Source organism: Onychostruthus taczanowskii, unplaced genomic scaffold (assembly GCF_017590055.1).
Source record: "Onychostruthus taczanowskii isolate IOZ18803 unplaced genomic scaffold, ASM1759005v1 scaffold6, whole genome shotgun sequence".
NCBI lineage: Eukaryota > Metazoa > Chordata > Aves > Passeriformes > Passeridae > Onychostruthus > Onychostruthus taczanowskii.
The window spans coordinates 4,485,115-4,512,844 of NW_024503679.1; the positions used below are offsets into that span (position 1 = coordinate 4,485,115).

The 27,730-nt window shown below is 41.9% G+C and overlaps 3 protein-coding genes across 4 annotated transcripts in view; 2 read left to right on the forward strand and 1 right to left on the reverse strand.

Moving 5' to 3' along the window:
* Positions 1-2,983: 2,983 nt before the first annotated feature.
* Positions 2,984-16,691, reverse strand: FAM81A (family with sequence similarity 81 member A). The gene is made up of 9 exons (XM_041418755.1): positions 16,431-16,691; positions 15,027-15,094; positions 13,410-13,683; positions 12,514-12,632; positions 7,344-7,473; positions 5,966-6,072; positions 4,772-4,907; positions 4,192-4,387; positions 2,984-3,788 (listed from the first exon to the last, which is right to left on the reverse strand). The coding sequence occupies exons 2-9, from the start codon at positions 15,071-15,073 to the stop codon at positions 3,649-3,651; spliced, it is 1,149 nt and encodes a 382-aa protein (XP_041274689.1). The 5' UTR covers positions 15,074-15,094; positions 16,431-16,691; the 3' UTR covers positions 2,984-3,648.
* A 1,498-nt stretch (positions 16,692-18,189) lies between these two features.
* LOC121343515 lies at positions 18,190-19,361 on the forward strand. Its single transcript, XM_041418756.1, has one exon. It carries the CDS (start codon positions 18,911-18,913, stop codon positions 19,247-19,249), a length of 339 nt encoding a protein of 112 aa, XP_041274690.1. The 5' UTR covers positions 18,190-18,910; the 3' UTR covers positions 19,250-19,361.
* Positions 19,362-25,619: 6,258 nt separating this feature from the next.
* MYO1E (myosin IE) overlaps positions 25,620-27,730 on the forward strand; it is a 78,503-nt gene continuing 76,392 nt past the window's right edge. For both annotated transcript variants that reach the window (XM_041418462.1, XM_041418463.1), the window contains exon 1: positions 25,620-25,710. In XM_041418462.1, the coding sequence (XP_041274396.1) occupies positions 25,708-25,710 (3 nt within the window). In that variant the 5' untranslated portion in view covers positions 25,620-25,707. The remainder of the gene's footprint in view (positions 25,711-27,730) is intronic.

Here is a 27,730-nt window from a genome sequence, read left to right on the forward strand (position 1 = left end):
ATAAAGGTATCCACAACACAAAACTTACTACATAAACAACTGCAGGTGGAAGTTAGGGTCATCCTTTGAACTTCTTACTTGCACCATTCCTTTGGTTTATTTAATGAGTATAAACAGCACAATTGCTCTGTAATTACTGCCATCATTCTGATTCCAGCCAAGTCCTCACTGCACAGTACCATGGTTCTACTGTGTTATCACATGCTAATGTAAAAGCCATGGACCCCAGTTGACCATTTTCCAATGAGTTTAACTTATGGCACTCAGTATGTGCTACATAGCTGACTGAATAGTATGGTCTGCACACTGCAAGTGATTTAAGCCTCATGCACGTGAAATAGCTGACAAAGATTTTAAAACTTCATGAGAGCAAGTGGTCTGCTTTTGGCTCTTTTGGGGGTTTTGTGGTGGTGGTGGTTTCTTTGGGTTGGTGTTGCTGGTTTGGTGGGTTTTATATGGGTCTAGGAAGGAGAAAAAATTAAGAAATACTGGGCAAACATCCCTGTGAAGCTTCATTTGAATCATCTGTTATACACAGATTGCCTTAAAAAACTAATGAACATGCAGGAAAAAATGTAATAGATTGCGTTTTGTATCCTGTGTGCTTGAAATTTAAGGCTATTATGTCTTGTCCTAGTTTAGGTATTTGGGTGACAAGGCAGTCTTCTTTAAGCAGTGGAATAGACTGCATTAATCAATGCCTTATTCTTAAAATATTGTTATAAGCAAGTTACAGAAGTGTCTATGGCAAATATTTTAGGTAGAGTTGGATCTATTTCAAAGTGGAGAGGTGGAGCAGATGACTTCCTAAGGCTCCTCCCAGTTCTTTCAGTGAGTTTATGGTTGTGTCAGTGAATTTTGTGATTTAAATAGTATTTTGTGCCCATCTATTATATGTTCCCAAGTCTCATTCTGTTGCTGAAGTGCCATCCACACAAACACTACCTCACTGCCTTGTTCCTTTGTGGTCTTGGCAGGCTTGCACTTGGTGCACACACCCAGCCTCACAGCCATGAGCACTTGTGCTGAGCAAAGAAAGCACATTGTTTCCACCATCAAAAGTGGACCTTGGTGTCCCTGAAGGACTGGAACACAGGAATCTCATTGGACATCAGCATGGAAGGAAAAAAAAGGGGCAGCTGTGCTTCCAAGCACTGCTCTTTCCTTCTATGTGTCTTTACAAGATCCCTGTGGGTCAGTTTTCAGAATCAGTTTCCATTTGGCAAAACCAAGGTTCCACAGCTGGGTCTGCAGCACTGCCCTGGTGCCTTCCCAGTTGTTCCCCTCAGGGGAAGCTGTGCCTGAGGAGAGGATTTTGCCCTGGCATGTTAAGATGCTCAGAGGATACTCCAGTCCTCAGAAGCCACTCTGAAATCTCCCCTGAAGGACTGGCTTATCACATGTGAGCACTCCCTGGCAGACAATCCCAACAAGACAAGGCTGGCCTGGGCCTCCCTCCACTTGGCACTCAGAGCTTGGAGACACTGCTTGGCACTAGGCTGAGTATTATTTTATTTGGGCTTTTACTTATTTGGTGTAGCTGAGATTTAGGAAAGAAATATTTTTAAGGCAGAAAAAAAGTAAAATTGGATAGGGTTTCCTGTGTTGTTTTATATCTGGATCAATCACACAAGATTTTTACAAGAGAAACAATTTAATTAAGTCCTATATAAATGTTTCTGATTCCTTGTATGCTCTTCATGTCATATCAGATTTTCTCGGGTACAGACTTCCAATTACAGAATTTAAAAATTATTCTGGTTTTGGTCTGTCTCTTTTCTATGTTATTTTCTTTTTTTTTCTTTCTTTTTTTTTTTTTAATAAAATACCAGTGATAGCTTTTCTACTGCCCATGGCTAAATATTTAGGAATAGATGGGAATACGTACAGGAAGTAAGATTAAATTTTAAAGACAATTCCTGAGAAATATCTACAAGCATTTAATTGTCTCTGTTTAGGGAACTGGGCTTTCCCCTTAGCTGCCATTGTAAATATATTTCACAGGACGTGGATGATAACAAAACTGCCTCTGGTATTCCTGGTTTGTATCAGAGAGCATTGGGAGCCAGAGCTGCAAATGCTTAATGTGTCTTTGAGACTTCAATGACTTTCAGCTGTAGAGGAAGTGAATACAAACTTAGGTGTTAATCCTGCAAAGATGTATGCATTTACATGATTTTTACATTCTACACTGACTTACTGAAGTTAATGACTGTAAGTTCTTGAAGTAGTTTTTAAAATTCTTTATTTTATATATGGTGACTCTGTGGACCAAAATGTCTTTTATGGAAGTAATATTTGCCACTGATTTTCCAACTAAAAATATATTTTTCCAATACTAGCTCAATGAAATGTTGATTAAGGGCAGTGTAGAGACATCCTACTAATTTATTTAGATTAACAATACTGTAAATTCTGTCAATTAATATTGGGTTTGTGTATTAATTACTGTTAATAGTAGAAATTAATAGGATGCTGGATAAAGTCTTTTATTTTTTCATGAGGGTTTAATCCTGCGTGGCTTACAAACGTGAGGAGCAATATATCATGCCAGGAATAAAGAAGTAAAAACAACATATATTTTTTTTCTGTCTAGATAATATGCCACATGGGTACTGATTTTCATCTGTAATCTCTTCTGGGAATGGAAATTATTATCTGGAAACAATGTGAATGCAATTAGCAATTTGAGTGTGCTAAATTATTAAAGTCTACTAAAATATGATGAATCAATTTTTTTACTTCAATGAAAATTTCTAAGGAGATCATAAACTGCATTTTATTTTACATTAGAGTCTCCAGACTAGGTTAGATTATCACCTTCTCTTTAGCTTTCAAACCACTCTAAGTTTTTATCAATATATTGAAGTAAGTCATAGGAACACATGCCTAGTAAAAAATACCCTATATACATCCTTTACCTTGTGTCACCTCCCCTTGCTTATTAATTTTAAAAGGTTACAATACTTAAAGACCATGTAAGTTGTTTCTTATGTTGTTTATGAATCATCTAAGTCTACAGCTACATTATATAACACTACCTACTTTTCACACACAGAATATTTGCAAACCTAAACAAAGATTTTCAGATGTTGTCTTGATTTTGAAGATTGGTCTGTTTAGTGCCAATTCTGTCTTCCCAGGAAGTCAATAGTAGAGAAAGTCGCTGTAAAAATGTCCATTGATTTCAACTAAGTAATTTGTATCAAGGTGGAGAACCTTGCCAAATTCATATGAAGCAAATGATAGCAACTTACCTTTTTCCTTTTTTTAAGGTGGAGGGGTGCAGGTGCATATAAAAGCAAATAGCTGCCTGATCAAGCCTGCAAAACTGGAATGCCTTTAGCAAACTAGGTGCCAGCTTCACCAGTGTATTACTCCAGTTTTACACAGTGCTAAATTTCCTGACAGCAACTGGAGTAGTGCAGTGGCAAAGCAGCACCTCAGCTCCACAGGCTCATTGCCAGTGATCCAAGAACAGCTTGTATTTACTGCTGTGAGCAAATCCCTGTGCAGCAGCAGCAGCAGCAGCAGCAGCAGCAGCATGTCATTTGGTACATGCAGGTAATTGGCATTACAGACTGGAACAACACTAGAGTTTGCCTAGTTAGCCTGGTAAACACTAATCTCTCAGACAAAATCTTGAAGTCATGGTCCAGCTTCTCCCCATCTTGGAACCTCCTGCTTCATTTGGTGGATCTGCTTCTGTAGTTCATCTCTGTCCAGCTTCATTTTTGCTTCTAGAACTTGCCGTAGGGAGCCAATGCTCTCATAGATAGCTGCAAACCCTAATTGCAGGTGAGAATGACATTAGTTCATCATGAGGAGCAAAGTATCACATCATTGCTAGCAGAATGCACTTCATAATGCTCTGCTTTGCACCAGGAACTCAGCAAAAGTTCTGAAGGCTAATGGGGTGTAACTGTGTGCTGAAGGCAGAAATGCCCTGATAGCAGCCCACCTATGGCTGTGCCTGCTTTGGGGAGAGCACTTCTAAGCTGGTGGTCACCCCTTATTGCTCTGCTTTTTGCACTTAGTGAAAATCCCTCTTAATGCCACAGGTGTAGCCATTACATCTACCCCAAAAGTATTTAAGCTACTTTGATACAAGCAAAGACGTTTTGCATATTAGTATGTGTGGATCACTGTCACCACAATTCAGAATAAAGAACTGGATAACTATGGTCCTACCAGCATTGACTTCAGCTTTCATTTCTTTTATATCTTCATTTATCTCATTTTGAAGTTTGACAATGCGAATATTTAGCTTTTCTTCAGTCTGTTTTGCTTCATGTGCCTCCATGGTTATCTTCTGCATTTCTTCTATTCTCTCAATTTTCTCTGCCATTTGGTTGAATTTCATCTCAATACCTCTCTCACTCATTTCCTGGAGCCAGGAAACAGAATTTTAATTATTTACTCTGCATGTGGGATAACAGTGGTATTTTAAATATATGAAATAGATACTGATTTATCATATTTTATCTGGAATTTAAAATGTAAGGAATTACAATTTTCATTAAATCATTTGAAATTACTTGATTAGTGTAGGTTAAAATACTGATCTATTTAACAGTGACCAGATTTATTTAAAGATTCTCAAGTTGTAGGCGTTACACTTGATATCGATGAAGAGACTTTGGCATATTCTGAGGCCATATTCTATCTGAAAATCTCACTCAAACAATATCTCAGTTATATCATCTTAGTTATTAATAGTGCTTTTGAATGCTTCCTGAGAAATATTACAGGACATTTGAATGAAACTTACAGTGCTTTCCTTAAAAGTCAGTGAGAGTTGGTCGATTTTTTGTACAAGCTCTTTCTCAGTCCTTCCGTGTTCCTGTTCCAACCAGCTCCGTGCAGACAAAATCTGATTGCTGAGCTCCTCAACAGCATCTTTTAATCTAGGGGCACAACAGAAATTAGCAGATACAAAAGAGAAGAGCTGGTCATTCAACAGTGACTTTTTTATGAACGTGTTCATAAAAACACAAAATGGCAATTTAATACATTCTTCACACCATATTAAGGCGAGCCTTTGAATTTTGAGGCTATTAAACTGGATGTGGTAACACTGGTTTAGAAAACAAAGGTAGAAGTTCACAACAAATCTATATGAAACACATTACAAAATTTGAACCATAGTAGATGAAAATTCTTTTTGACATTTAAAACAGAATATGGTCATCCATTCAGATTATAAACTTTATGCCCATATGTATCAAATCCAAGCAAAGATTTGGTAGCCACTCATTCTGGTGACAGTGCTGGTTCCTGTAGCTCCACTTACATTGTCTATACCCACCTCAACTTTACTCCAACCAATTGTGCCAGTGAAACTGTTTCTGTTCTCCAGTGAATATGTGAAACCTGCATTGCATGAGGATGGTGATAAGCAGTAAGAAATGGCTTATACCACAACTGCTACTGAGTGAAATGCCTGGAGAGGAGTTAACATCTGAATTGAATACAATGACCCCATGTTATGTTTGGTAGTACAGAGTATCTAATCACTAATAATTTAGGTATTTCAGTTATATTCATGTTTGAAGCCAGTTTAAAGCAGTAGCACTCTATGAGTGCTGTGACTTGCTTCCTGCTTGCTTCAGCTGAACTTTTTCCCCTGTTCTGGACAGCCACCTCCAGCATTCATTGCTTCAGACAGTTCTTACAGAAAGGCACCAGGCCACTCTGACAAAAAACTCTTAGTTGTGTCCTTTAATATAAGTTCTGCCTGAATACTTAACCAGGAACTTAATCAACTTTTCAGAATTGCCTAACCACATTAGGGGTGAAAGCAAGTCCCTCTTGACAGTCAGCTTTTGTAATATCTGTGGAGCAAACACACATATTCATAGAGGTTCCTGCTTTTATAGGCCTGAAGATTACACCAGTCAGACTGGGAAAACAGAGGTCCTACTCCCAAGGTACATGGCAGCAGCAAGGCCTCCCAGGCACTTACTTTGTGTCCAGAACTTGCAGCTGTTGGTTGCTCTCTTTGTAGGCAATCTTCAGCTTTGCTTCTTGTTGCATTATCGATTGCTCTACTCTGCTCAGCAGATGAGAAATCTGAAACAAAATTCAAAATTCACTATTTTTCAACAGCATTTCATCACTGTTTCATTTGAGGCATTTTCATAACAGTAGAGGAGGTCTAACAGAGAGCTCACTTTTGCTAACATTTCAAAAATTATTGAATTTGCATATTTTACTTTATAATTAAAATATACTATCTCTCAATATGAAAGTATTAGCATTTTGAAAACTAAATTTTTTTGCCTTAAATAATATGAATAGTTTTGCCTTGAAAATCTCTGCCTGGTCCCCCTTTAGACAGCAGAATTTTCAGGATCCATACATCTCCAAGTTGCCACATAACCAAAATAAACAAGTGCCCAAGCATTCCACCAATACTGAGAGATGTGCTGCATCACTTTGTGTGTAAGGGCCACTGCAGTGACAGAAGTGCTGGGTTCAGCTGGGGAGAAGTCCTAACTACAAGAGAATATTTGTCACCAAAACAGCCATCCCACTTTCTCAAAGCATACTGTTCTGGTTCCCTACAAGATGCATGACAACATGCTCCTGGCATGCTAATATACACTGAGCCTTCTGAGAAAGGCAAAGTGCATTTTAGCCTTTTTTTTACCCACTGCAAAAGGAAGATGTAAAATACTTTTGTTGGCCGAGAAAATGGAAAGATGCATGACAACATGCTCTTGGCATGCTAATATACTACACTGAGCCTTCTGAGAAAGGCAAAGTGCATTTTAGCCTTTTTTTTACCCACTGCAAAAGGAAGATGTAAAATACTTTTGTTGGCCGAGAAAATGGGAAGGCCTTGAGATGTGACATTAAGGAAAAGGATTCTTCATATCTCCAAGTCTCTGCTTGTGTCTAGTGCTCACTTCCATTCTCAAATCCAATGGAAGAGAAACCTGAGAGACAGATTAATGGATTCACAGAACCCAAAGCCAGTTTTGTTTTGCACACCTTCAAAAATTGTGTTCAAATACATATAGGATCATCCTGGGAAGGCCAAAATAAACAGTGAAAGACACAGAGGCTTGTATTGTTGTAGTTTTGTTGAGCATGTGCCTTCACATACTAACCCCTTCTACACAGATGCTGCAGGAAGAAATTAAGGACCTTTTCTAGTTAGAGCAGTAGTACAGCAATGCACCTAGGTACAACGTTCAGTGTAATAAGGATTGAGCTGATACACCTCTCCATTTGGAAATCTGTGACCTCCCAGGATAATAATTAACAATTATGGAGTCAGTGTGAATTAGACTAGAATTCTTACCTGTACAGGGATTGCCTTGGTCTAAATACCATACCTGTATTTCTGCCTCTTTGATTTTAGATTCTAAGATCAGCTTGGAGGTGTGTTGGTCTTTACTTAGACTTTGAAGTCTTTCATATGTAATTTTATGCTCTGCAGACAGCCTGGCTAACCCAGCATCACACCTGTTTGAATAGATAAAAAACAAAGCACCAGCCAAATAGAATATAAGGTCCAGGCTTTTAAAATTACCCATTTCATACTGGCCATTTCTGTGGAATCCCTGGCTGGCCAGAGAAGCAATGTCTTTGAGACTGTAAGAATGGTAATACATCTCATAGTGTTCAGAGAAGTGCTCCCAAATAGGTCTGAAGGTCAAATAGTCTGATGAATAAATCCCATTGTTCTTGGCACTGACATGATATGGGTAGGCTGTGTTATCACTCAGGGAAATCACATCAGAAATGCGAAGATGCAGAACTTCATTTCTGTGTCTTTTTTAAAGCTCCAGAAGATATCTGATGAGGTTCCCCTACATGACTGATATTCATTCCCCTACATGATTAATAGCCTAAATAACTGAGGACCATTGTTTCATTATTGTACCTTTGCATTTTTATTTGTGAAATGGTAGTACACAGCTAATACGTGTAGTAAACAATGTGGGGCAAATTTTATGGTTCTTAGTCTTTATTTAGGTGAATAAATAAATTGTCATTGAAAGCAATGGCAATTTTGTCTCAGAAAAGCTTGTAAAATGAAGTCCTGGAACATAATAATTATTGTTTCCTTTTGTCACATTGGAACACTTCTTAAAGCAGTAACATTTTCAGGATAAATATGCTATAGAACATGTGTGTTTTCTACCAGATTTTAAAAATAATTTGATCAGTTGGATTTCATCTACAGTCATGCAGTAAGGGCATTAACTGAGCTGTAAAAAAATGAGTACTGTGATTTCAGGAGTAAGACCTCTGTGAAGTATGACTCACTTTCTTTTTTTTTTTTTTTTTTTTTTTTTTTTTTTTTTTTTTTTTTTTTTTTGCTAAGGGAAATGTGTAATCATCAGTGTTACCAAATTTGATATAGGAAACTGATGAGGAACAGACAACAATTACAATTTGAGGGAGAAAAAGGCAGTAAAATAGAACAAGCTGAGGCATGTTAAGTCATTATCTAAACCAATGACATACTTTGTCATCTTTTTAGTCACATTTCAGTTTGAAAGCTTTCATTTCAACATGCATTTTCATTACCTCAGTTACAGGAATTGCCATTATCATTAAACATGAAGGGAAAGTCACAGCTAAAATGACAAAAGGAACATCTGCTTATTATTATGGTACAGTTTCAATATAAAAATAATCAGTAATGTAAAATAGGACATAGGCATTATAAAACTTGAGGAAATTAATTTCTAGTGTTCAGCATTGTGAGACCCAGTAGTAATATCTGCAGGAAGCCTGGCTAGGGTTTACATAGCAGTGAAAAGCTTGTAGGGCTCAATCAGGCAGTTTCTTTAGAAAGATGAGAGAAGCCAAATCTCTCCATGTTGTTGCAATCAGAGCGAATCAGAGAAATGGAATCATCTTGAATCAAGTCACCAAAAGGTTGTGGGCTCCAAAAAATGCTCAGTTTTGTTTCTCTGAGGCATGGCAGAAAATATACAGAGCAACAGCTTTGAAACTACTGAAGCAAATTTAATCAGCAAGCACCTGTGAATGTTTTTAAAGTAAATTAGTGTTTTGGGTTTAATCACAGAGCATCTCTCTTCTTCATGGAATTCAGTTATGTGGCCAAAGGGTTCATGTAGTTCCGTGGTAACTGAAACATCAATATTCTGACTATGTGAATTTAATGTCTGCCTGGTATGCATAGATCAGATTATTTTGGTTTATCTTCTATAACTATTGTACACACTCACAAACATGATTGGTTTTAGCCTGGAAGAAAATATTTGTGTTCAGCATCAAAGAAACCAAAAGACAAGTAGCTGCTCCATTCAGTATCACTGGGGCATAGATAAAGTGAGAACTGTGCCAGTACTCTGCAGCTGGCTGCTATATGCATATGTTGTATGGTATAGAGAGAGTTTTTAATGCTCCTGGTTTATTATAACAGGAGGTGTTTCAATTAAAATGCCAGTGAAAAACGAGTAGCTGAAGAACAGTTAGTGAAAAGCAAGTTGAAATGCCCAGTGGGGCACTGGGCAAGAGCAGCAGAGCTGGTGGATTGTGCTGGCCTGGGGCAGGGAGCCCAGAGCTGCCCTCGTGGTGCCACCTCCCACACAGCAAGGGCCAGAGAGCAGCACATTTATTGCTCCTGGGGACATTGTCACTGTGGTGCAGCCCAGATGCATCAGACTCATAATCTGTGCAGCAGGAAAACCTGCCTACGTGTAATGAGTCCAGGTTGTCTGAAATGAATCATCTATAATATAGATAAAAAAGTCATCTATATATGCAAAGTAGGTCCAATTTGAACACACACAGTTGCTATTTCTCCGGATGTTTCAGCTCTCAGGAAGCTTTTATGAAGAGCTACTGCTATCATTCCAACCAGACTGCTGGATTAAAACTTTCCAGACAAATGCTCATTATCCACAAGTAATTCTCTAAATAAATGATAAGGCACTAATGAATTTTATGATCTGTTATCACTTGAAAAAGAACTGGTAAATCTGTATAATATAAAATTGACAACATAAGAGACAGGAGGCTGAAGAATATGATTTACTGGCATAGATCTAATTTTCTGCTAATGCATTGCTGAATTTTATAGAGGTAATATTTTTTCTTAAAGTTAATAATAATGCTGATTTTTAGCAATAATTCAGGGCTGTGATAACACTTTACAAATTCATCAGTAAACTGTGCTTATTGAGAAAGGATCCAGAGTCATGAGCTGTAATGTGTAGTCTGTCACCTTCTGATAGCAGTATTAGTTGATTCTGTGATGTGAGTGAGGTGTTGGAATCTCACTCCTGCAGAGCAGTGGGGAGGGTGGTTTGGGGCTGTGCTTCAGAAGTGCATGTGCATGTAGGGATCCCTTGTTCCCATCATTAATAGCACCAGCCCTCAAGAAATAATGAGACAGTTGTTTGATGACATATTGACATGTTACAGAACAGCTGGTGTTAGGAAACAAACACCCCTCTCTCCAATATGGAACTGGAATAGGATGTTTAGTATGCATGAAATTACTGGAACTGAAATTTGGCCAGAATCCTAAGATGGACACTAAAGTTATTACATGACAAGGGGCTCATGCTTTGGGATTTACTTCTAAACTGATTCCCACTGTCCTTCTGCATGCTGCCAGCCTGCAGCAAACACAGCACTCAGAGCTACTGCAGCCTCTCAATGTACCTTTGCTGAAAGTTGATGCACAGGAAGTTGGTAACCCACTCTAACTTGATCGTGTTTCTAGTGTTTCACTCTGAATTCATCTGGAAGCTAGCAGCACTAGAGGTAAAATTACATTAGGTGAGTAAAGTGTATTTTATAGAAGGAACATTGGCTAAAGTAATCAGAAGGTGCTTATCTCAGGGAACTTCTCTGTGTTGTGCCAAAGGCACAACAAACCACTGTCTTGACATAATCTCCAACTAGTGATATAATCAGTATTCACTGGAACACTAATTTCAAAGTAGAATATGTCTGCAAATAAAGGTAAATAGCTTTCTCTCATAAAGGGAAGACTTTTTTTTCCTCATTCAGGGATTTTTTTTTAAGAGAACATGCTGAATAGAAGCATAGAATGCAGTATGGAAGGTAGCAGTTAAAGGGCAATAAACTGATCCTCTTATGGGAACGAATACAAATAACCTGCATTCATCACACAGTCTGACAGAAGGCACACGGGTATAATCTCATTCCATTTGCAGATAAATTGAACCCAGGCACAGCACAAGGGTGGTGCCCTAAGGAAGTAAAGGAAGAAGCCCTGGCACAGCCTGTGCCCATCCCCAGTCTCCCACACCACAGGGCCCTGCAGTCACACCCACGGCAGCACAGCTTCTCTGGAGTTCCCTGAGGGCAAAGGCACCACATTTTGCCTCCCAAGGTGTCAGTAACAGTGCTGCTCCACACAGAACCCCTCTCAGGATGTAGTATGATCTCACAGTATTTTTACAGAAAGAAGCAGGAAGATCTAAGCATTTACATTTTGGGGGGACTTCTCAGCAGGATAAATACATGTATGTGTATCTCTCTATAGGTTTTTCCATCAATTTCCTGATATGAAAAAAATAAACTAGTTCATTTGCATTCGCTAAAGGATAGTGCATAACTTACTAACTGTTTAATTCTTTTTGAAACCTCTAAAGTATTTTATACAAAATGGGTTATGAAAATTACAGTGGAAGCTTCAGACAATTGAGTAATTGATGAGAAAACCTTAGTTCAATAAAAATCCCTCTCTGATTATTTCTATAAGTTGTTGAAGGTTATCACTAAATCAGGTGACATGCAGAAAAGGAAGGAAAATTATCTGCACAATATAGACAACAGGTCAAATTCAGGACAAATATAACTCCACCAAAGTTGTTACACAAGCAGCTTTAGGCCAGGTTATGTCCTTTTCCTGGGACTGTGCACATCCTCTGTCTTTCATGTTCAACTCTACAGGCACTTAAGCAAATGTTGTTGTGCTGGGGTTTGTAAATTTGTCATTGATGGCACAGCTGAAGTCTGTGTGGCTGCAGAATTGTAACCAGGAGCTTTGGGCAGCCTGTAAAACCTCTGTTACTGTACAGTTTTCTGTTCCTTATGTGTCATGTAGCCCATGTGGGATTTAATATGGCTAACCACTAACTGAATGTGCAGATTTTTACTTCTAAAATATATGCAAAAATGTGCAACTGTTTTGTTCTTCACAAGTGCAGATTGTTCCGTGCTGCCTTTATAATTGTGCTAATTAACTTGTTTCAAAGACACGAGTCTAACCACAGTACTTTTTAAAAGCTGAACCAAATCCAATTTCCCAGGGAATTTGAAATCATTTATTTAGAACTAATTTCAGGAATTTTAGGAATGAAGGGTGACATTGCCAAATTTAATATGTAAGACTGGAATGCAAAGTATTATTATTCATTTTCTTGAAAATGCAGAGCAAAATTATCCTTGGAATTTTGCCAAAGTTGAATTCAACCCATTATCATTAACACTTCAGGATTAAAACAAAATTAGCTAGCCCCCAAAACACAGTTCCATGGGGACTTTTACCTTGCAACTCTTCCCCGAAGATCTCCTAGGCCAGAAAGCTGCCGCATTTCAAGGCTCTTCAGGGTAGAGTTTGTTCCATAGCTGAGATTGTCTCTGACACGTATCTGTTCTTGCAGCATCTACAGAACATTCATATGCAAATAAAAACTCAGTATGTCACATTTAATGTACACTTTAAATGTCACTCATTATTTCTCAGTAATTCAGTATCCTCAGATACCATTTTATTATTACTTTATTCAAAGCTTTGTCTTGTAATGTACTAAACCAGATACCTTTGAGGTATTCTATTATTTCTTATTATTAGTGTCCAGTCTGCACACAACTACCACAATATATATAAAGTATAACTTGGCAGTGAAATGGAGACCTAATTTTTTTTTTCTCCTTTCATTTTCCCCACCACACCCCTGTTGTTCACTGCAGCAGAGGTCAGACATGAAGTCATGTGTCTGCCTAGGATTAGGTCATAAAAATGAGCACTTGGGTTTGGTTACTTCGTGTCGTCAGTGAGTCGGAAGGGAAAGAAAGTTTATTATAGAGCGAAGGCATTTCCTCGTGTTTATACAGCACAGCCTTTGGACTGAAGTTGAGCTGGGTATTAGTGTCACATTAATTCATTTTTTCAAGATTTTCCAGTGCAGCTTTTGCAAGCAAGCTTATTAGAACCACAAAGGCTCCTGTGTTTATATGCTAATATCCTGTGCTATTTTCATAGCCACCGAAAGAATTATGTAATTTGCAAACACTTTTTCAAGTTGTAAAAACAATTTGTAAGCTTACAGGATCTTCAGACCTTGTCTGACCTTTACTTATCCCGTGGTAAACTTTGTTAGGAAATGAGAAGCAGTAAGTAGCTGAGATGGCATTAGTGCTGTGCAACATTCCTGCCATACCTCGATGTCCCGGTTGAGCTGCCTCACTATCGCAGTTATGTTTCGGATGTGCTCCTCCAGGAGTTGCCTTGCCAACCGGTCACCCCCCCCTTTGTTCTGCATTCTGTGCAGCGTGGAAACAATGTCCTCCTTAATGCGAAAAGCGTGCTCCACAAGAGCTGCCGTTGTTTTCTCATGGCTCAGGATTCTGTCCTCCAGCTGATCCACCAGGCTGGCCGATGCCAGCGGCACCGCTGTCAGAGCCTGGCTGTGCAGAGGGATGTTTCGGACCCGTCTGGGGGGCAAGAATGGCCACATCTTGTTAAGCTGTCACACCAAACTCTGCAATGCCTTTGCACTGAAGGCAGTATGACACTGTCTGAGTACTGGCAGTGCTGGGGAGAGGCCCCAAAATACACCCAGACAGTGTCCACTGCTACAAATAAGTGCTGCTGTGTCGGCCGTGTGTCTTGTGCAAAGGCAGGTCAGGCTTTTCTTCATGGTCTTTAAGGAAGCTTACAAAAGCATGGGATCTTAAGGAAAGGGCGTTTGCATGATAAAAGTAGTTACAAATCAGAACTATAATTTCATTAAGAATCCAAATTCAAACCCTTCTACTGAGTTTCAAAAGTAAGGTTATTTGTCTTTACAGTTTTCAGGCTTAATGGCTTAATCAAAACTGTAGTTGAAGGTAGGTATTGTAAATTAAATTAAACCAGATCAGAATTAAAAAGGAGTAGCTTGTGTCAATCCCTTTTCTGTCTCTATAGCTAGCCTGTAATACCATACAGAAGCTTGTTCCCCTGCAAACTGGACAGGAGCATATGTGGGCATAGAAACTGAGGTGAGACCAAATTTATGACAAGTTTCTCATAGTCTTAGAAGTTAAATTTCCCCTCAAAATAGCTTACATTTGGGCACCTTGAATAATTATCTAAATTTTTGAAGAGTGCTCTGCATTGCATAGCTCCCATGGAAAGCAGTGGAGCTCATGGGTGCTGAAAGTAATAAAATGAGTCTGCTAATGCATGCAATCTTCTCCTGCCACTATGTTCTGTAAAGAATAACAACATTTTCAGAAGCATAAGTAGAGGATATAAGTTCAACCCCACTTCAGAAAAGGAGATATTTTTTCTAGGAATTCTTATTTACTGTGTATTCTCATGTTGTTTCCTGTTAATGAGCCAAATGAGCAGTTCAGTTTGACCATGGTGGTGGAATCCTTTGAACCCTTCAGGGAAATCCCCAGGGCCTTGCCCTGGAAGAATATACCATAGAGTTTTCTCCACCTAGGCTGAAAGAGAGGACTTATTGATAGAGATGTATGAGGGTTCCAACAAAGGTCACTTTTGGCTCTGTGTTTTCACAACTCATTCTATGCTATTTGAACACTGGCTAAAGTGTTCTTGGACTTCTAGTCAGTAAGATTTAAGCTATTGAATTTTTTTGGGAAGGGCTAAATAAAAGCTGAGTAAGGCTTTGTCATTTGGGCTATGATTTGAATGTCTATGGTATTTCACTTTGCATTGCACACTAATGCCAAAGTCCCAGGTCACAGCATTACTGTATATAGGGAATTAAGAGATACATAAATACTCTGCATCATGAAGATTTTTGGTTTTATATTCCAGACTGTACCTTTCAGAAGGGGCAAGAGTTGGGAAGATTGGGCTTCGGTGGGCCATTCTCTGGTCAATAATTTACGTCTGTTGAAAAAGTACAAATTGAATTATTGAATAGCTTATATCTGGTACTGAAATGACTTAAAGCTTTTGCTTTCAGTGCACCTTTAAGTTAAGTATAATATTATGCTGACACTGGTGATCTTGGCATCCAAATATTGCTAATGCAATAAATGCAAATAAAAATTAATACAAAAGAATGAAGACTAAAAATTGCTAAAAAGCTTTATAGTTAAAAAGTTATAGTGAAAGTGATACTCTTGAAAAGACAAGGTTGACAGCCTTGAAACTGAAATCTGCTGTTGACCCATAGAACTGGTTTGGCAGGGCAGAGGCAAAGAAAGTTCTCGTCCCCAATCTTCTACTGGTCTCTGATATAATTAATCAATTAATAAAAAAGTAATGTCTACAGGATGATCATAAAAGTTAAGAAAATATTGACTGGAGAATCAAATACAAGTGTTTCATGACAGCAGATTATTAGCGGTAAAATGTTTTTCTCATAAAAGCATTGGCAATCAGAAACCTAAATAAAATGTGTGACATCAGCATAGTTTATCAAAACTGAGTCTTGTATTAATTTGTCTTCAAACCTAAATGACCACACTTTAGGTTGTAAGTAAATTCTTCTGTGGTAAGAATATAAATTCTGGTTTTAATTTTTAGACACAGACAGCCAGACTGTGACAGACATTGCAGCAGAGTAGGTCTATTAAATAGCTTCAGAAAGATATTTTAGTGTCTTAGTGTGAGACCAGTACCTGGCTCAGCAGCTTTGTCCACTGACAGAAATCAATGAAAAATATATTAGCCTCAATCAAATCCAACAAATCTCCCCTACATAAAACAAAAAACATTTTTAAGTATAAAGAGAAGTAGCATGGCCTGAGCCTGATCTCTTTGGGAACCTAAAATCCTCACTGCAAAATAAAGGCTGGTGTATGAAAAGAAGCTCACAATTGCTGATGAAATCCTGTGCAATCTGAGAAAGATGGGGTTATGGAAATACAATAGTCAAATATCGATAGTGAAGGAGCAATAGGGCTATCCTCTGAGATCTCAAAATGCAAAGCATGTTTGTGCTTTAGCAGTGTATGAAAGCACTGCCTGAAAGCAGAGAGCAAACATTGTCACAGTGTGTGTGTTCTATTTATAGCACAGTGCTTCAGAAACTACAAATTAGAAAAAAAACAGTTTTAAGAGAAGCTGGGTTGCTGAGCAGCAGTGACACCAGACAGGAATTCAGAAGGTCTGAATTGAATTCCTTGCTCAATCTCTGATCCTGTTGACTTTGGACAACAATTATTTTCATGAGTAATGACTCAGTTTCCCTATGTGTAAGAAAGATAACCATACCTACCTCCTTGTTTAGGGTCTTACATGGCTATAAGTAAAAAGCACAGTATAAGAGATGGGGGTCATTGTGGTGACTTCTGCATTCAAAGTGCTGCACAGACACTGAATGTCCAGTCCTGCAGTCTGTTCCTCACACTCGTCATTTCCCAGTTGTTGGATTTTTAAGGAGTGCCAGCACTCAGCAAGGGGTCCCTCCTGGTCACACCACCAGGCACCCAGTTCTCAGTGGGCCTGAGACCTCTGGGCCTTAACACATCTTAACCATCTTGATGCATTGAAGCTTTTAAGCATAATTTAGCTGTAAACACAGGAATTATCCCACTGATTTGGGAAGAGATATGTGCACCGCAGGAGCAAAACACTGGATCCTACCTAGAAAAACAAAGAACAACTATTAGAGTCCATACATCTAGCAGCATCTTAGTGAAATTTAGTGAAATACACCTTACAAAACCAGCCAGTGCTTTAGTCTCACAGCCTTCAGTACCCATTTATTATCAATTAGAAAATATGTTTGCAGCAAGCTAAGCATAGTTTTGCATGAAGTCTTAACTCCTTCTGCTAGTCTACCACAAGAAATGCAGCTAAATGGAAATATCTTGAGTAAGTGTGGATATGAAACAAAAGTTACACAAATGAACTTCTCATTCATTTCTCTTTGCTCAGTACACAGTGAAGCATCTCATCATCAGATATCAGATTTCTTGATCTGATCCAACAGCCAGAAAGGGTCTAAGACTTTGGCTGGCAGTTGTACAAAACTTTGCTGCAGTTTGGAGATATTTGCAATTAACAAATAGGAGTTAGAACTAATGGCAAATTCCTTCTCTATGACAGTAATACTAACTTACACTAGTAAATAGAAACCAGAAGGTGTTCTAAAGAGGAGTATAATTTCACGTGGCTCTTTCAATGGCAGTAAACAGGTCGAGTAAGATACCAGTTGAAATAAGGGTTTACGGGAGCCTAATTTTTTTTTTAAATAATGTTGCTTCCTGCGTGACACTGCTATAAGCAATTTAAGTCATGATATATTAACCCAGTAAATTTAGGTTGACTGATTTAAGTTACTGAATATTCCAAATATACTTGCACATGGACAAGATACAAGTTTTTTCCTATTTGGAAACGACATGCCTGATTACCAAAAATAACAGTTCACTTGATACTTAAGGCAAATTTTCCATACAAATGTGCAGTGTTTCCTTACTATTTCTTTAAATCATTGACATAAGATGTGTAAAAGCTTGGGAAAAAAAAAGAAATCATCCATGGGATGTGATGAAGAGGTACTTCTACCAATGTGCAGTTCACTCCTTGCTATTTGTGCTGTGGCATCCCTTCACCACTTCTCAGATTGCCTCGCATGTTTATTTTCTGTGGGATCTCCATTTCTCCTGCTTTGAAGGACAATCATACCTTTAGTGTTCAGTTTCCTATCTTCCATGATAATCTACAACTAATGCTGTAATGTCTGCGCACCTCAGAGTGTTTTTCACATTCATTCTCACAACATGCCTGTGAGGTAGGAAGCATTATTATCCCTGAAAATACAATTTCCTTCTGTTGCTGGTAGGGAAGTGAAGCACGGGGCGGGCTATGTGACTTGCCGCAAGTCACACGGGAATCAAAGCAGACTGAAATACCTGCCTCGGCAAACACTTTAATCACTCGTTCCTTCTTAAAATAGAAATCGCTTTGGTTGCTGCTCAGGGAGCGTGTGACGGCACCACCCCGGCAGCCGCCAGATGCTTCCCAGTGTTACTCTGAAGTGCGCTGGGGCAACGCTCCGGAGTAAGCGGAAAAGTCCCTGTGCTGCAGCTCGGCAAGGGGATGGGTCAGAGCCCGGCAGCGGCAGCAAGAACCAGACCCGTGCCGAGCCCCTGGGCGCGGCCGTGGCACTCGTGACCACGCGATGGGAGCCGGAGGGGCTGCGCCGGCAGCGCGGTGACCGAGCCCGGGGCTCCGAGCCAGGCCGGGGGGCTCCGAGCCAGGCCGGGGGCCCTCTGCAGAAATAGGTGCGAGCGGCCCCGCTGCCGCCCCGTGCCGACCGCCGTGAGCGGGGGAATCGCGGCGGAGCGATCTGCCCTGCCCTGCCCTGCCCTGCCCTGCCCTGCCCGCGGTTCGGCCCCGCCGGGGGTCCAGGCCCCGCGGTGCGGGGGTCACCGGTGGGCGCGGCGAAGGTTGCGGGGACACGGGTGTACGACAGCCGACAGGACTCCGCGGTGCAGACACCACTCTATGGCCATGCAACACGGGGGGACAGAGCCCGGACAGCCTCTGCGCTCACTCACCGGTGCTGGCTCAGGGCAGGGCAGGGCTGCTCGCCGCTCCCGCGCATCCCCGCCGCCAGCCGAGCCCCGCTCCGCTCCGCTCCGGGCGCGCTGCCGCCGCGGGAGCGGCCGTTCCCCAGCGCCGTGACCGCCGGTGCGCGGCCGGGGCTCCGTCCGTCCGCCCGCCCTCCCGGCCGGCTGCGCGGAGCGGATGAGATGGGATGGGATGGGATGGGAGCGGCTGGGAGCGGGGCGGCCGCCGCAGGCCGGGCTGCGGGAGCGGGAGCGGTTGCCAGGACGCCGTCACCATGGGAACGCGCTGCCGCCCTGGCGGGGGGAGCCCTTCGCATCGCCCCCTCCTCGCAGCTATTTCACGGCAGTGCGCGATCCTGGGGAAGCGGGGAGGGACGCGCAGGGCCCCGCAAACCGCGGCGCTCCCTGCGGCACGGGGGGCGAGCGGCGGGGACGGAGCGGGGGCCGTGCCCGCGCCTCCCGCGCCGCCAAACGCCGGCCTCCAGACAGAAAGTTCGGTGGTGACGAACGGCGGTGACTCTGAGTTTCTGGTGGTGCAGAGGAGCCGAGAGTATGACTGAAAGCATGGGTTTTTCCAGAGCGTATATCAAATCCTGTCAGAACACATTGTTAAAATGAATGACAAATATTAGTCTTGTTTATAAAGTTTCCATGTTACATTTTCAAACAAGAGCTAACATGTAACTTCAGTAAAACTTCATATATCACAGCAAATAAGATCCATCTGCTTGCACAGCAGAGGTGTGTCAGCTAGGAGAAAGTATTACTGGAGAAACAAAGTCCACAGAGGGTGTGTCTGCCTTCACTTGTTTCCTGCTTGGGTCATTCCTCGGACTTTGATACGACCACCTTGGGTAAACAAAGTGTAAGTGAAATCTTAGAAGTGCTTACTGCACCAGCTCATTCTGAAATAGCAGATTGTCTCTGATTTTAGTTAAAATCTATGCGACATCCCATACTGTTGTTAGGAAAACCATTGCAGGACTAAGGATTTGGTAGCTGTGAAGGGTGAAAGGATTACACCATGCATACTCTTGTAAAAAGCAAGGTGGATCCACGCTTTGATTGACCTATTTATTTTAACATCACACAAAGGATCAGGCCAGAGAGAAAACATCAAAGGATCAGGCCAGAGAGAAAACATGCCGTAGGTGCTTTAAAAACTATGAACTGGGAGTCAAAAGACTGTAGGATAATTCAGCTTAGAATGAACCTCAGGAGAACCCTTGTCCAATCTCCTGTTCCAGCTGAGGTGATTGATGAGGCCAAATGCAGTTGTTCAGGGTTTTACCCAGCCTACTCTTGAAAACCTCCAAGGATGGAGACTGTCCAGCTTTGGTGGACAGCCTGTTCTTATGCTTGTTGGCTGCTGAGGAAAGAACATTTTCTTTATATTTAGTCTGAACCTTTCCTGTTTACATTTATATTGTTGTCTTCCCACCATGTGCCACTATGAAGAGTCCAAATTTGCCATCTTGATGACTTCATCGTAGATACTGGAGGGCCCTGCCAGCTCCCCCAAAGTCTGCTTTCATCAGGCTGAGCAAGCATCCTCAGGCATCCAGCTCCCAACCATCTCACTGGCCTCTGCTGACCTTGCTCTAGTTTCCTGATGCACACAGCTGTATTCCCTCACCTGGCAAATATCTAGACTAACTTCATATCCCTGTGTAGTTTTTGTGCACCTGTCTAGAGGTTTTTCCTTGCTAAAGGACTGCCCAGTGTTTTCTTCAGCTTGTATGTCTGCAGAGTAGGGCTTGAAAGCAAATTGTTAGTTAAAGCAAATCAATTGAAGTTATTTTAATTTAAAAACATAGCATTTGTACCTCCTACTGCAGTCTTGAAAATAACATTAAAATGTAGCCATGCTCAGCTCTCAGCCTGCTTTCTCCCTCTGGCCCTTCTCTGGCAACAGTGGAGGCCAAGAGATAGGGACAGGGCATGTAAATTCTTGTCTGTTCTTACACTCTTTCCAAGGCATCCACACCACCAGGATTTGAGGTGAACAGTCTTTGGTTTGACCCATACTGATGCTCTTTTCATTTCTGTTATCAGAGACAATTATTTTTTTGTACTTGTATCATTTTCTTGACATTTCTAATTAAAGCAGTACTAAACTACTGTATTTTACATCATTACATCTTCATTGTAATTCATATGGAACACAGAGATTTATTCTCTTAAAGGAAAGTTCATATCACAATCTTTTTATCAAGGCACAACATCAAGAATATTAATTTATTCTGGAGTCTTCAGCTATCTCACTCATTAATTGAGCCCCACTTATCCAATCACAGAAGTACAGAACAGAGCAATTTAGGCTGGAAGGGATCTCAGAGGGAATATGGTCCAACTCCCTGCTCAGAGCAAGGCTGATTTTGATGCTGGATCAGGTTGCCCATCACAGCATAAAGTTTTCATCTTAAAAGCTTGTGTAATGTTGCAAAAAATCTCCCTCTGAGGGGAAAAAAAATCCTTGTAATGTTGTTGTTGTGAACGAATGTGGCTTAGCTGGATTCAGTCGCAGGAACACAGGAGGCAGAACTCCTCGGTTCCCACGTCTTTGTGGACTTCTTCCAGGTTTATACCAGCCTTGCAAATAACAGCATTATTCATACGTTTTGGTTTGCAGTTGGAGAAAAATTCAACTCCCTGAATTCTAAGTATCTCTTGCATCTGAGGCATCTCTTAATCAGATCCAGAGTGAAAGAGGCACATGCTGGTTTTCCTCAAAAAGCCTCAAACCAAGCAGTGGATGTAAAAGGGCTGGTGACTTTGTTGCTGTACTTTTTATTCCAGTGGTACTTCAGATGGGCACGTTGAACACGTTAAGGGCATGTTTTCTGAACAGGAATGCTGCTCTCATTTGAGGCCAACAACAGAGAAGAAATAAGACGTTTTATTAGGCACAGAGAGTTAAAGAAAGCTACAATGATCATACTATTTTCCAACTTGTCCTAATCACTGATTCCATCACATTTTAAGTCATAAAATTCTGCCTTTGTTTTACACATACTATTTTGTTTCTCCCTCCCTATATTTCACAATAAGAAATTGCTGAATCCATTTTTTATTTCCTGTAAATATATATGCTCCAAGTGTAAGTGAAGGCAGAGTGTAACCATCTGCATTTTAGAAGAAAATGTTACAATTCAGAAGTGTCTTTATTCTTTGGAAGGCAAATACAAGATAAAAAACTACACTAATTTTTCAAAGTTTTCTTAATCTAATATAATTTGTTTGTCTATTACACAAGTCCTTCATCTTTGTAAGGAATACCAGATTATGTGGTTTTCTAACCAAAAGAATGATGTGTTACTAAGGGTATTGAGCCTTATTTTAATAGCTTTCAAACATTAATTAAATTATTAATTAAATTATTCTGGTCTAAATTATTCTACAGAAGACAAATATGTGACTTACAAAACTAATTTCAAATATAGTAATTAAGTGAGAGAAAAGCACTAATGCTTTTTTTCCTTTGCTGTAATTTTTAGCCAGTTAGAAAGCAGTCAGAGCAGTACTTATTTCATTACGATTTCTAATCTTTTCCAGATTCACTGACTTCTCATAAGAGTTATTTCTTTCTGAAGCCACAGTAATGTTTTTAGAATGGAAAGCAAGGGAAAGCTTTATTCTGTGGCTTTTCCACAGAAAAAAAGATAAAGACCTTGCTCTTTTTTCAGTCAGTTTAGTCTTTGCACAGTTTAGCAGCAGGCCGATCCCTCTTTGGTGCTGGCAGTGTCACCCAGGCAGTGGGTAGGTGGAAAGGCACGTGTGAGTTGCCAGCTGCACCACATAGTCACTTCAGTCAGTGCTGAGCCTGGACCAACCCCTGCAAATCCCAAATGCTAAGCTAATAAACCTCCTGAGACACTGAAGTGAAGCTTGTCTTTAAATATGTCCCCAAAGCTTAGCACTAGTGATCAATATCAGGAGAATCAAGCAGTGCAACTGTTTGCAGCTAGAAAATATCCTCAAAATAATTCTTAATGTTAGCACTTCTGTGCATGAGCTGTAGGTGTTACTAACCAGACAGACTGTCAGACAATACACGCGCTGAAAAAAACTGATGGGACTTCTTGATACAGGGAATTTTTCTTAATCTTTTCAAGTTAGGTCTTTGAAAGGTATCCTGTCCATACTAATGTTTTGATAGAAATGTCACCGCTTCTAAGTTTTGTGCATATTTTAAAAATACAGGGGTTCCTCTGTAGGCACACAGTTTGTGGTAATTAGGAGTGGGGCTGTGGCTGAGCCTCTTCCCCACTGGGCACAGCTGTGAGCAGCAGGTGAGCAGCACTGACAGCAATGAGCCATGGAGTGCCCAGGGGCACTGACCAACCACCAAAGGGAGCAGAGGCACACAGGGGCAGTGCATGAACACGAGGGGGATAAAAGGTTGGGCTAAAGAACAAGGAGGACAGATGCTTGCAGCTTTCTGAAGTGACATGGTGTTACTCTGTATGGGCAGGCTCCTGAAGCCTTCTGATGTGGTGTTACTGTGTGTGGGTGAGTGCTTAAAGCCTGCTGGAACTGTATGGGGATGCTCTGTGTATTGTGGCTGTCTCAACTGTGGCATGTGCTGTGACATTCCTCTTTACTCTGCTAGAACTCCTCAGTATGAAGATGTGGGTTCTGTCTTTCTCAGGAATGATTTGTACCTCCTTGGCTGGAGGAGCCCAGGCATGCAGACCATTCAGGCACACCACCACTGACATTCAAGGGGAAGTGTTTTCCCCTGCTTCTGAGCAAGGATGTTGAAAAAGTATCAGAATGTTTAAAAGCATGAAAAGAGTTTATTGTGAATTATTGTGCTTGGTCCACCCAGTGCTTAGCAAGGGTTCATGCAAATGCACAGCTCTGGCTCTTTTAGCTCCAGAAATTTTGTTCAAAGTCATCTTGTAGTCCATGTAGTGTAGATGGACCCAGTAGCACACATTCATTTCAGTGAACCCAGGACCAGTTTCTCAATTAGCTGGTTGGTGTGGATGCACTTTTTAGCTATTCTTCCACAATTTTGTTTTTTGTTATTTATGACTTGTTATAAAGATGTTTCTATGTATGTAACCACACATAAATATAAATATACATGTCTTGAGAAAATAACCTGTACATTAAACAGACCCACATCCAAAGCAAATAGAAAAACCTACAAAACCTGTATTGATTTTCTATCTTCTGTTGGCCCAATATACATACATTCTCTGGACTCTTGCAGGACTGTTTTAATTGCTTTTTTTCAGCCTCATAATTTTATGTAATATTTTCATGTTCAGATGAAATACTGGACAAATTATTTTTGTTCTATTTCCATAAAACTGCTTTATTCACCTTCTGTAGAGAATCAAAGTGCAAATCTTATCTCTTGTGAAGTTCTGTGCACTATTAGCACTATCAGATGTATTTTTGCTTTAATAGCTGTTGCAGGTCATATTTGCCACCCAACCATTTTCTCAATGAAAATATCACCTACCTCTCCTATCAATGTCAGCCAACATCCGAGCAATTCACTATGGAAATCTCAAGCTTCATGTGATCAGTAATTATAAAGTGCAAGCCCAGCTGAGCTGAGAAATGTTTTGTTTATTCTTCAAAACCAAGGATGAAACATGCCCAAAGGATTGTTGTGTTTCATCCAGCCAAAGGCTGTGGGACAGGAGAGGGGGCAGGTAAGTAGTTGAAGTTTTGTCCCATTTCTGTGTTGTGCACATCAGGGTGGTTTGAGTTTGTAACACTTGATCAGCTGTGTGTTTAATGTCTGTACCCTGTCAGATCTGTGAGGACAAGGCCATGTGCTGAACAGCTGAGCCCTTCCTCTGCACTGGCAGATCTGCCTGCACAACCAGCATCTGGCTTGGAGCAGCCAGAGCAGTGTTCTCCCCCAAAAAGCCAGAAGTGAATCTGCTCATGCCTAATCTCTAACTTAATGTGGACACAAGTCTTTATCGTGTTCATAAAAACAATGAAAATCGAATACATATATTGTGTATAAACTACTCCCTATTTTTTCCAATAACTGCCCTTCTTTTTAATCAGAAATAAACTAAATCCCAGTACAATCTACGGCTGAAACCCAAGATCTTTACTCATTATGAGTGGTTTTCAAAGTGGTTTGGAAGCAGTATCAACATATGACTGGGGGTCTGGCTGTTGTTGTGATTGATACATTATGTTATTTCCATTTCATTTATATTCTGGTTTAGAAGTGGCATTAGAACCCATCAGAGCAAAAGCAGGGCTTCAAGCCAGAGGTGAAACGTTTGTTAACAGGACTCCAGCAGCCAGCTTCGGCCGGGTTTATTGGTTTGATGGCTTAGAAAGCACAGCCCCTGGAAGTTGTATTGGTTGTGCTCTGGTCAGAACGAGCTGAGCAACGTAGAGCAGATGCCGCTGCCTGCAGGCACCTGGGTTACTTCGCGTCTGCGAGATGCCTGTACGAATTGTTTCAGCATCCACCGGTGACAACATGCATCGCACTTTCCAGTGTTTCCAGGGGCTAGCAGCACCTTAGCTCTGTGGGGAGGGCAGCGCACGCAGCACGCTTGCGGGGGTCCGGCCGCCCCCGCCGGCTGAAGGCGTGTCAGCGCTGTGCGGCGGGAGCTTCTCCCGGGGCTCACCCCGGGGCGCTCCAGGAGCAGCGGCCGTCCGGGCCCTGGGCCGGAGCGCGCGAACTCCGCGCGCCGGGATTCCCTCAGGGAATGACGTCCCGGCGTGCGGCCATTGGCTGCGCCGCGGCGAGTTCTCCATTTATGGACACATCGCCGGCGCGGGGAAGCCTCGGTCCCGGCCCCTCGTCCCCTCCGGCCCCCACACCGCGCCGCCCGGCCCCGGCCCCGCCCCCGCCCCGCAGGGAGCTGCGCGCGCGGGGAGGGCGGAGCCGCTGCCCCTCCCCTCCCCTCCGCCCGTCCCTCCGTCCCGGGGCGCCGGCGTGTCTGGGCAGAGCCGTGGGCAGCGCAGCGCCGAGGAGCAGCGATGGTGAGCGGAGGGCTCGGCAGGGGGCCGAGCGGGGCGGGGGCAGCTGTGGCGGGGCCGGGGCCCGCGGGGCGGCGGGAGCCTGGCTGTCGCGTCCCCTTGCGCGGTGCTGGGAAGGGGCCGCGGCAGCGCTCCTTGTCCCGCTCCTGGCCAGGGAGCGGTTGTGTAACAGCGCCTGCCTGTGGGAAGCCGGGCCATGCCAGGCACTTGCCGAGGGCCGGCGGATGCCGGCCCTGCGGACCCGGGTCAGTGCCTTCAGTCTCGTCCCGAAGCCGCCCGTCCCATCGCGGGGCGCGGGCAGGGCGGGCGCCGCCTGTGGAGCACGAGCCGCGTGTGCCGCCCTCTCCCGCCGCTTGGGTTCGGAAGAGCTTTTGGATGTTGGTGTCCTCGGGTAGGAGGAATCCCGTGGCCGGGGGACGCCAGGGCGTAGTACAACAACAGGTGACGCCTCTGGTTCAGAGGGCGCTGGCCCAGGAGTCTCGGCGGGCAGAGCCGCAGCCCGGCCCCGCGGTGCCCGGTGCCGGGGTCGCTCCGGTGCCCTGACCGGCGGCGGGAGCGCTCAGGTGTGCCGCAGAGGCGGCTCCCCAACCCGAGAGCTGGGAGCCGCTGCTGGGGCTGTGCGCTGCTGTTTGTCATGAGGGGACGCGGTGTCAGGAAAACACCTTCGGTGCCGGACTGAGGGAAAATTGAGGCTCGGCAGGCGAATCTGCTTCGTCTTTAGTAATTGCCTCCTGATGATTGATAGTGGCTTTCATACTGAAGTAATCCAAATAACGATTATGTCTACCTGTTACACAAGAACTTAGAACAAGTAGTGAAGAGTCCTATGTGGTAATAAACTAGGCTAAAATCTGTAACTTTTGAACAAGTAATTTACTTAAAACTGTTCTAAAGCAGAAAACTAAAGATCTGAGTGTTAAGATACTTGAAAAACTTCTGCGGTATTTTTGCTAAAGCTTAACTAAGGTTGAAGTTTAAAGAGTGACCAGCCTAATTTTTGTGTATTCAGAGCTTCACTCCCAGTACCTTTTCAAGGATGCCTTTCTTATTGCCATTGCCTCTGCTTTGACTTCCTGAGGCAAGTAAAGTTGTACCTGGTTACATCTATGTGGAGCAAGATCTTTGCTTTAAATAAAGCATTGCAGAAGTTAGGAAGCTAAAACTTCTCTTGAAGTCAGGGATAATGATACCAACTAGCTCTTATAAACCTGTTTTTGGTGAGGAGCTTTGAATGAGATAGGGGCTTGTGTTTCCTGGGGGTTGATTGTTTTGCCAGGTGATCCAGATCAACTCGTTAGCCTTAATCTTTGCTCCTCAAGTACCTGCTGTGTCACAGACACCTGTGGCACTTACGGGCTCCTTGGCAGAGGCTGGGTCAGTGTTTAGACTGCTGACATGTTAAATAGGGTTGGAAGTCTTTGTTGCAGGCGCTTCAGGTGTGTTTGCCTGTTACCAGTAATACTTTGAGATCAGTCCGTTAGTTGATCTGCTGTGGGGTCCATTCATTCCTTTTTAACGAAAGGTTTTAATCAAAGTAGTTTCTGTAAATACACATAACTAACTGGCAGTATACTCTATGAGATTTACTTTGTCAAAATAAGATAATTACTTTCTTCCTCAAGACACACTTTTTAGGGATGTATTCAAGCAGTTATTCCCCAGCTTTTAATTTAATATTGAAGTAGTTTTTCACTGTGGTATCTCAAAATTATATGAATTGCTTTTTTAGATTATTGGTAAGTGATTACTACAACAAAAGTAGAAAATAATGTTTTTGGAAGTCCTGCTTTTTCAAATAATTTTGCCCAAACCATTGTTTGATAGTCATTAGAAGGTAGTATTTTGTAACTTAGTTGGCAGAAGAATTGCCTGGCAGGACTTATAATGACTGCTGATGAACATGAATCATGCTACTAATATCCTAAAACTTTACACTCGTTATCTGTGCTGTATAAAAAATTCACATTATTCCTCTTTTGTCTTAACAGTTTTGATGTCTGGAGGGTGAAAGAAGCTGAATGTT

Bases quoted from the DNA above. Each gene is read 5' to 3' on its own strand.
- FAM81A (XM_041418755.1), bottom strand. From the start codon at position 15,073: ATGGCCCACCGAAGCCCAATCTTCCCAACTCTTGCCCCTTCTGAAAG. The intron at 7,474-12,513 runs GTAAAAGTCCCC...CTATTCAAACAG, and splicing joins CTTCGGGGAAGAGTTGCAAG to GTGTGATGCTGGGTTAGCCA. The intron at 4,908-5,965 runs GTAAGTGCCTGG...TTGTGCCCCTAG, and splicing joins CTGCAAGTTCTGGACACAAA to ATTAAAAGATGCTGTTGAGG.
- LOC121343515 (XM_041418756.1), top strand. From the start codon at position 18,911: ATGAGATGGGATGGGATGGGATGGGAGCGGCTGGGAGCGGGGCGGCCG.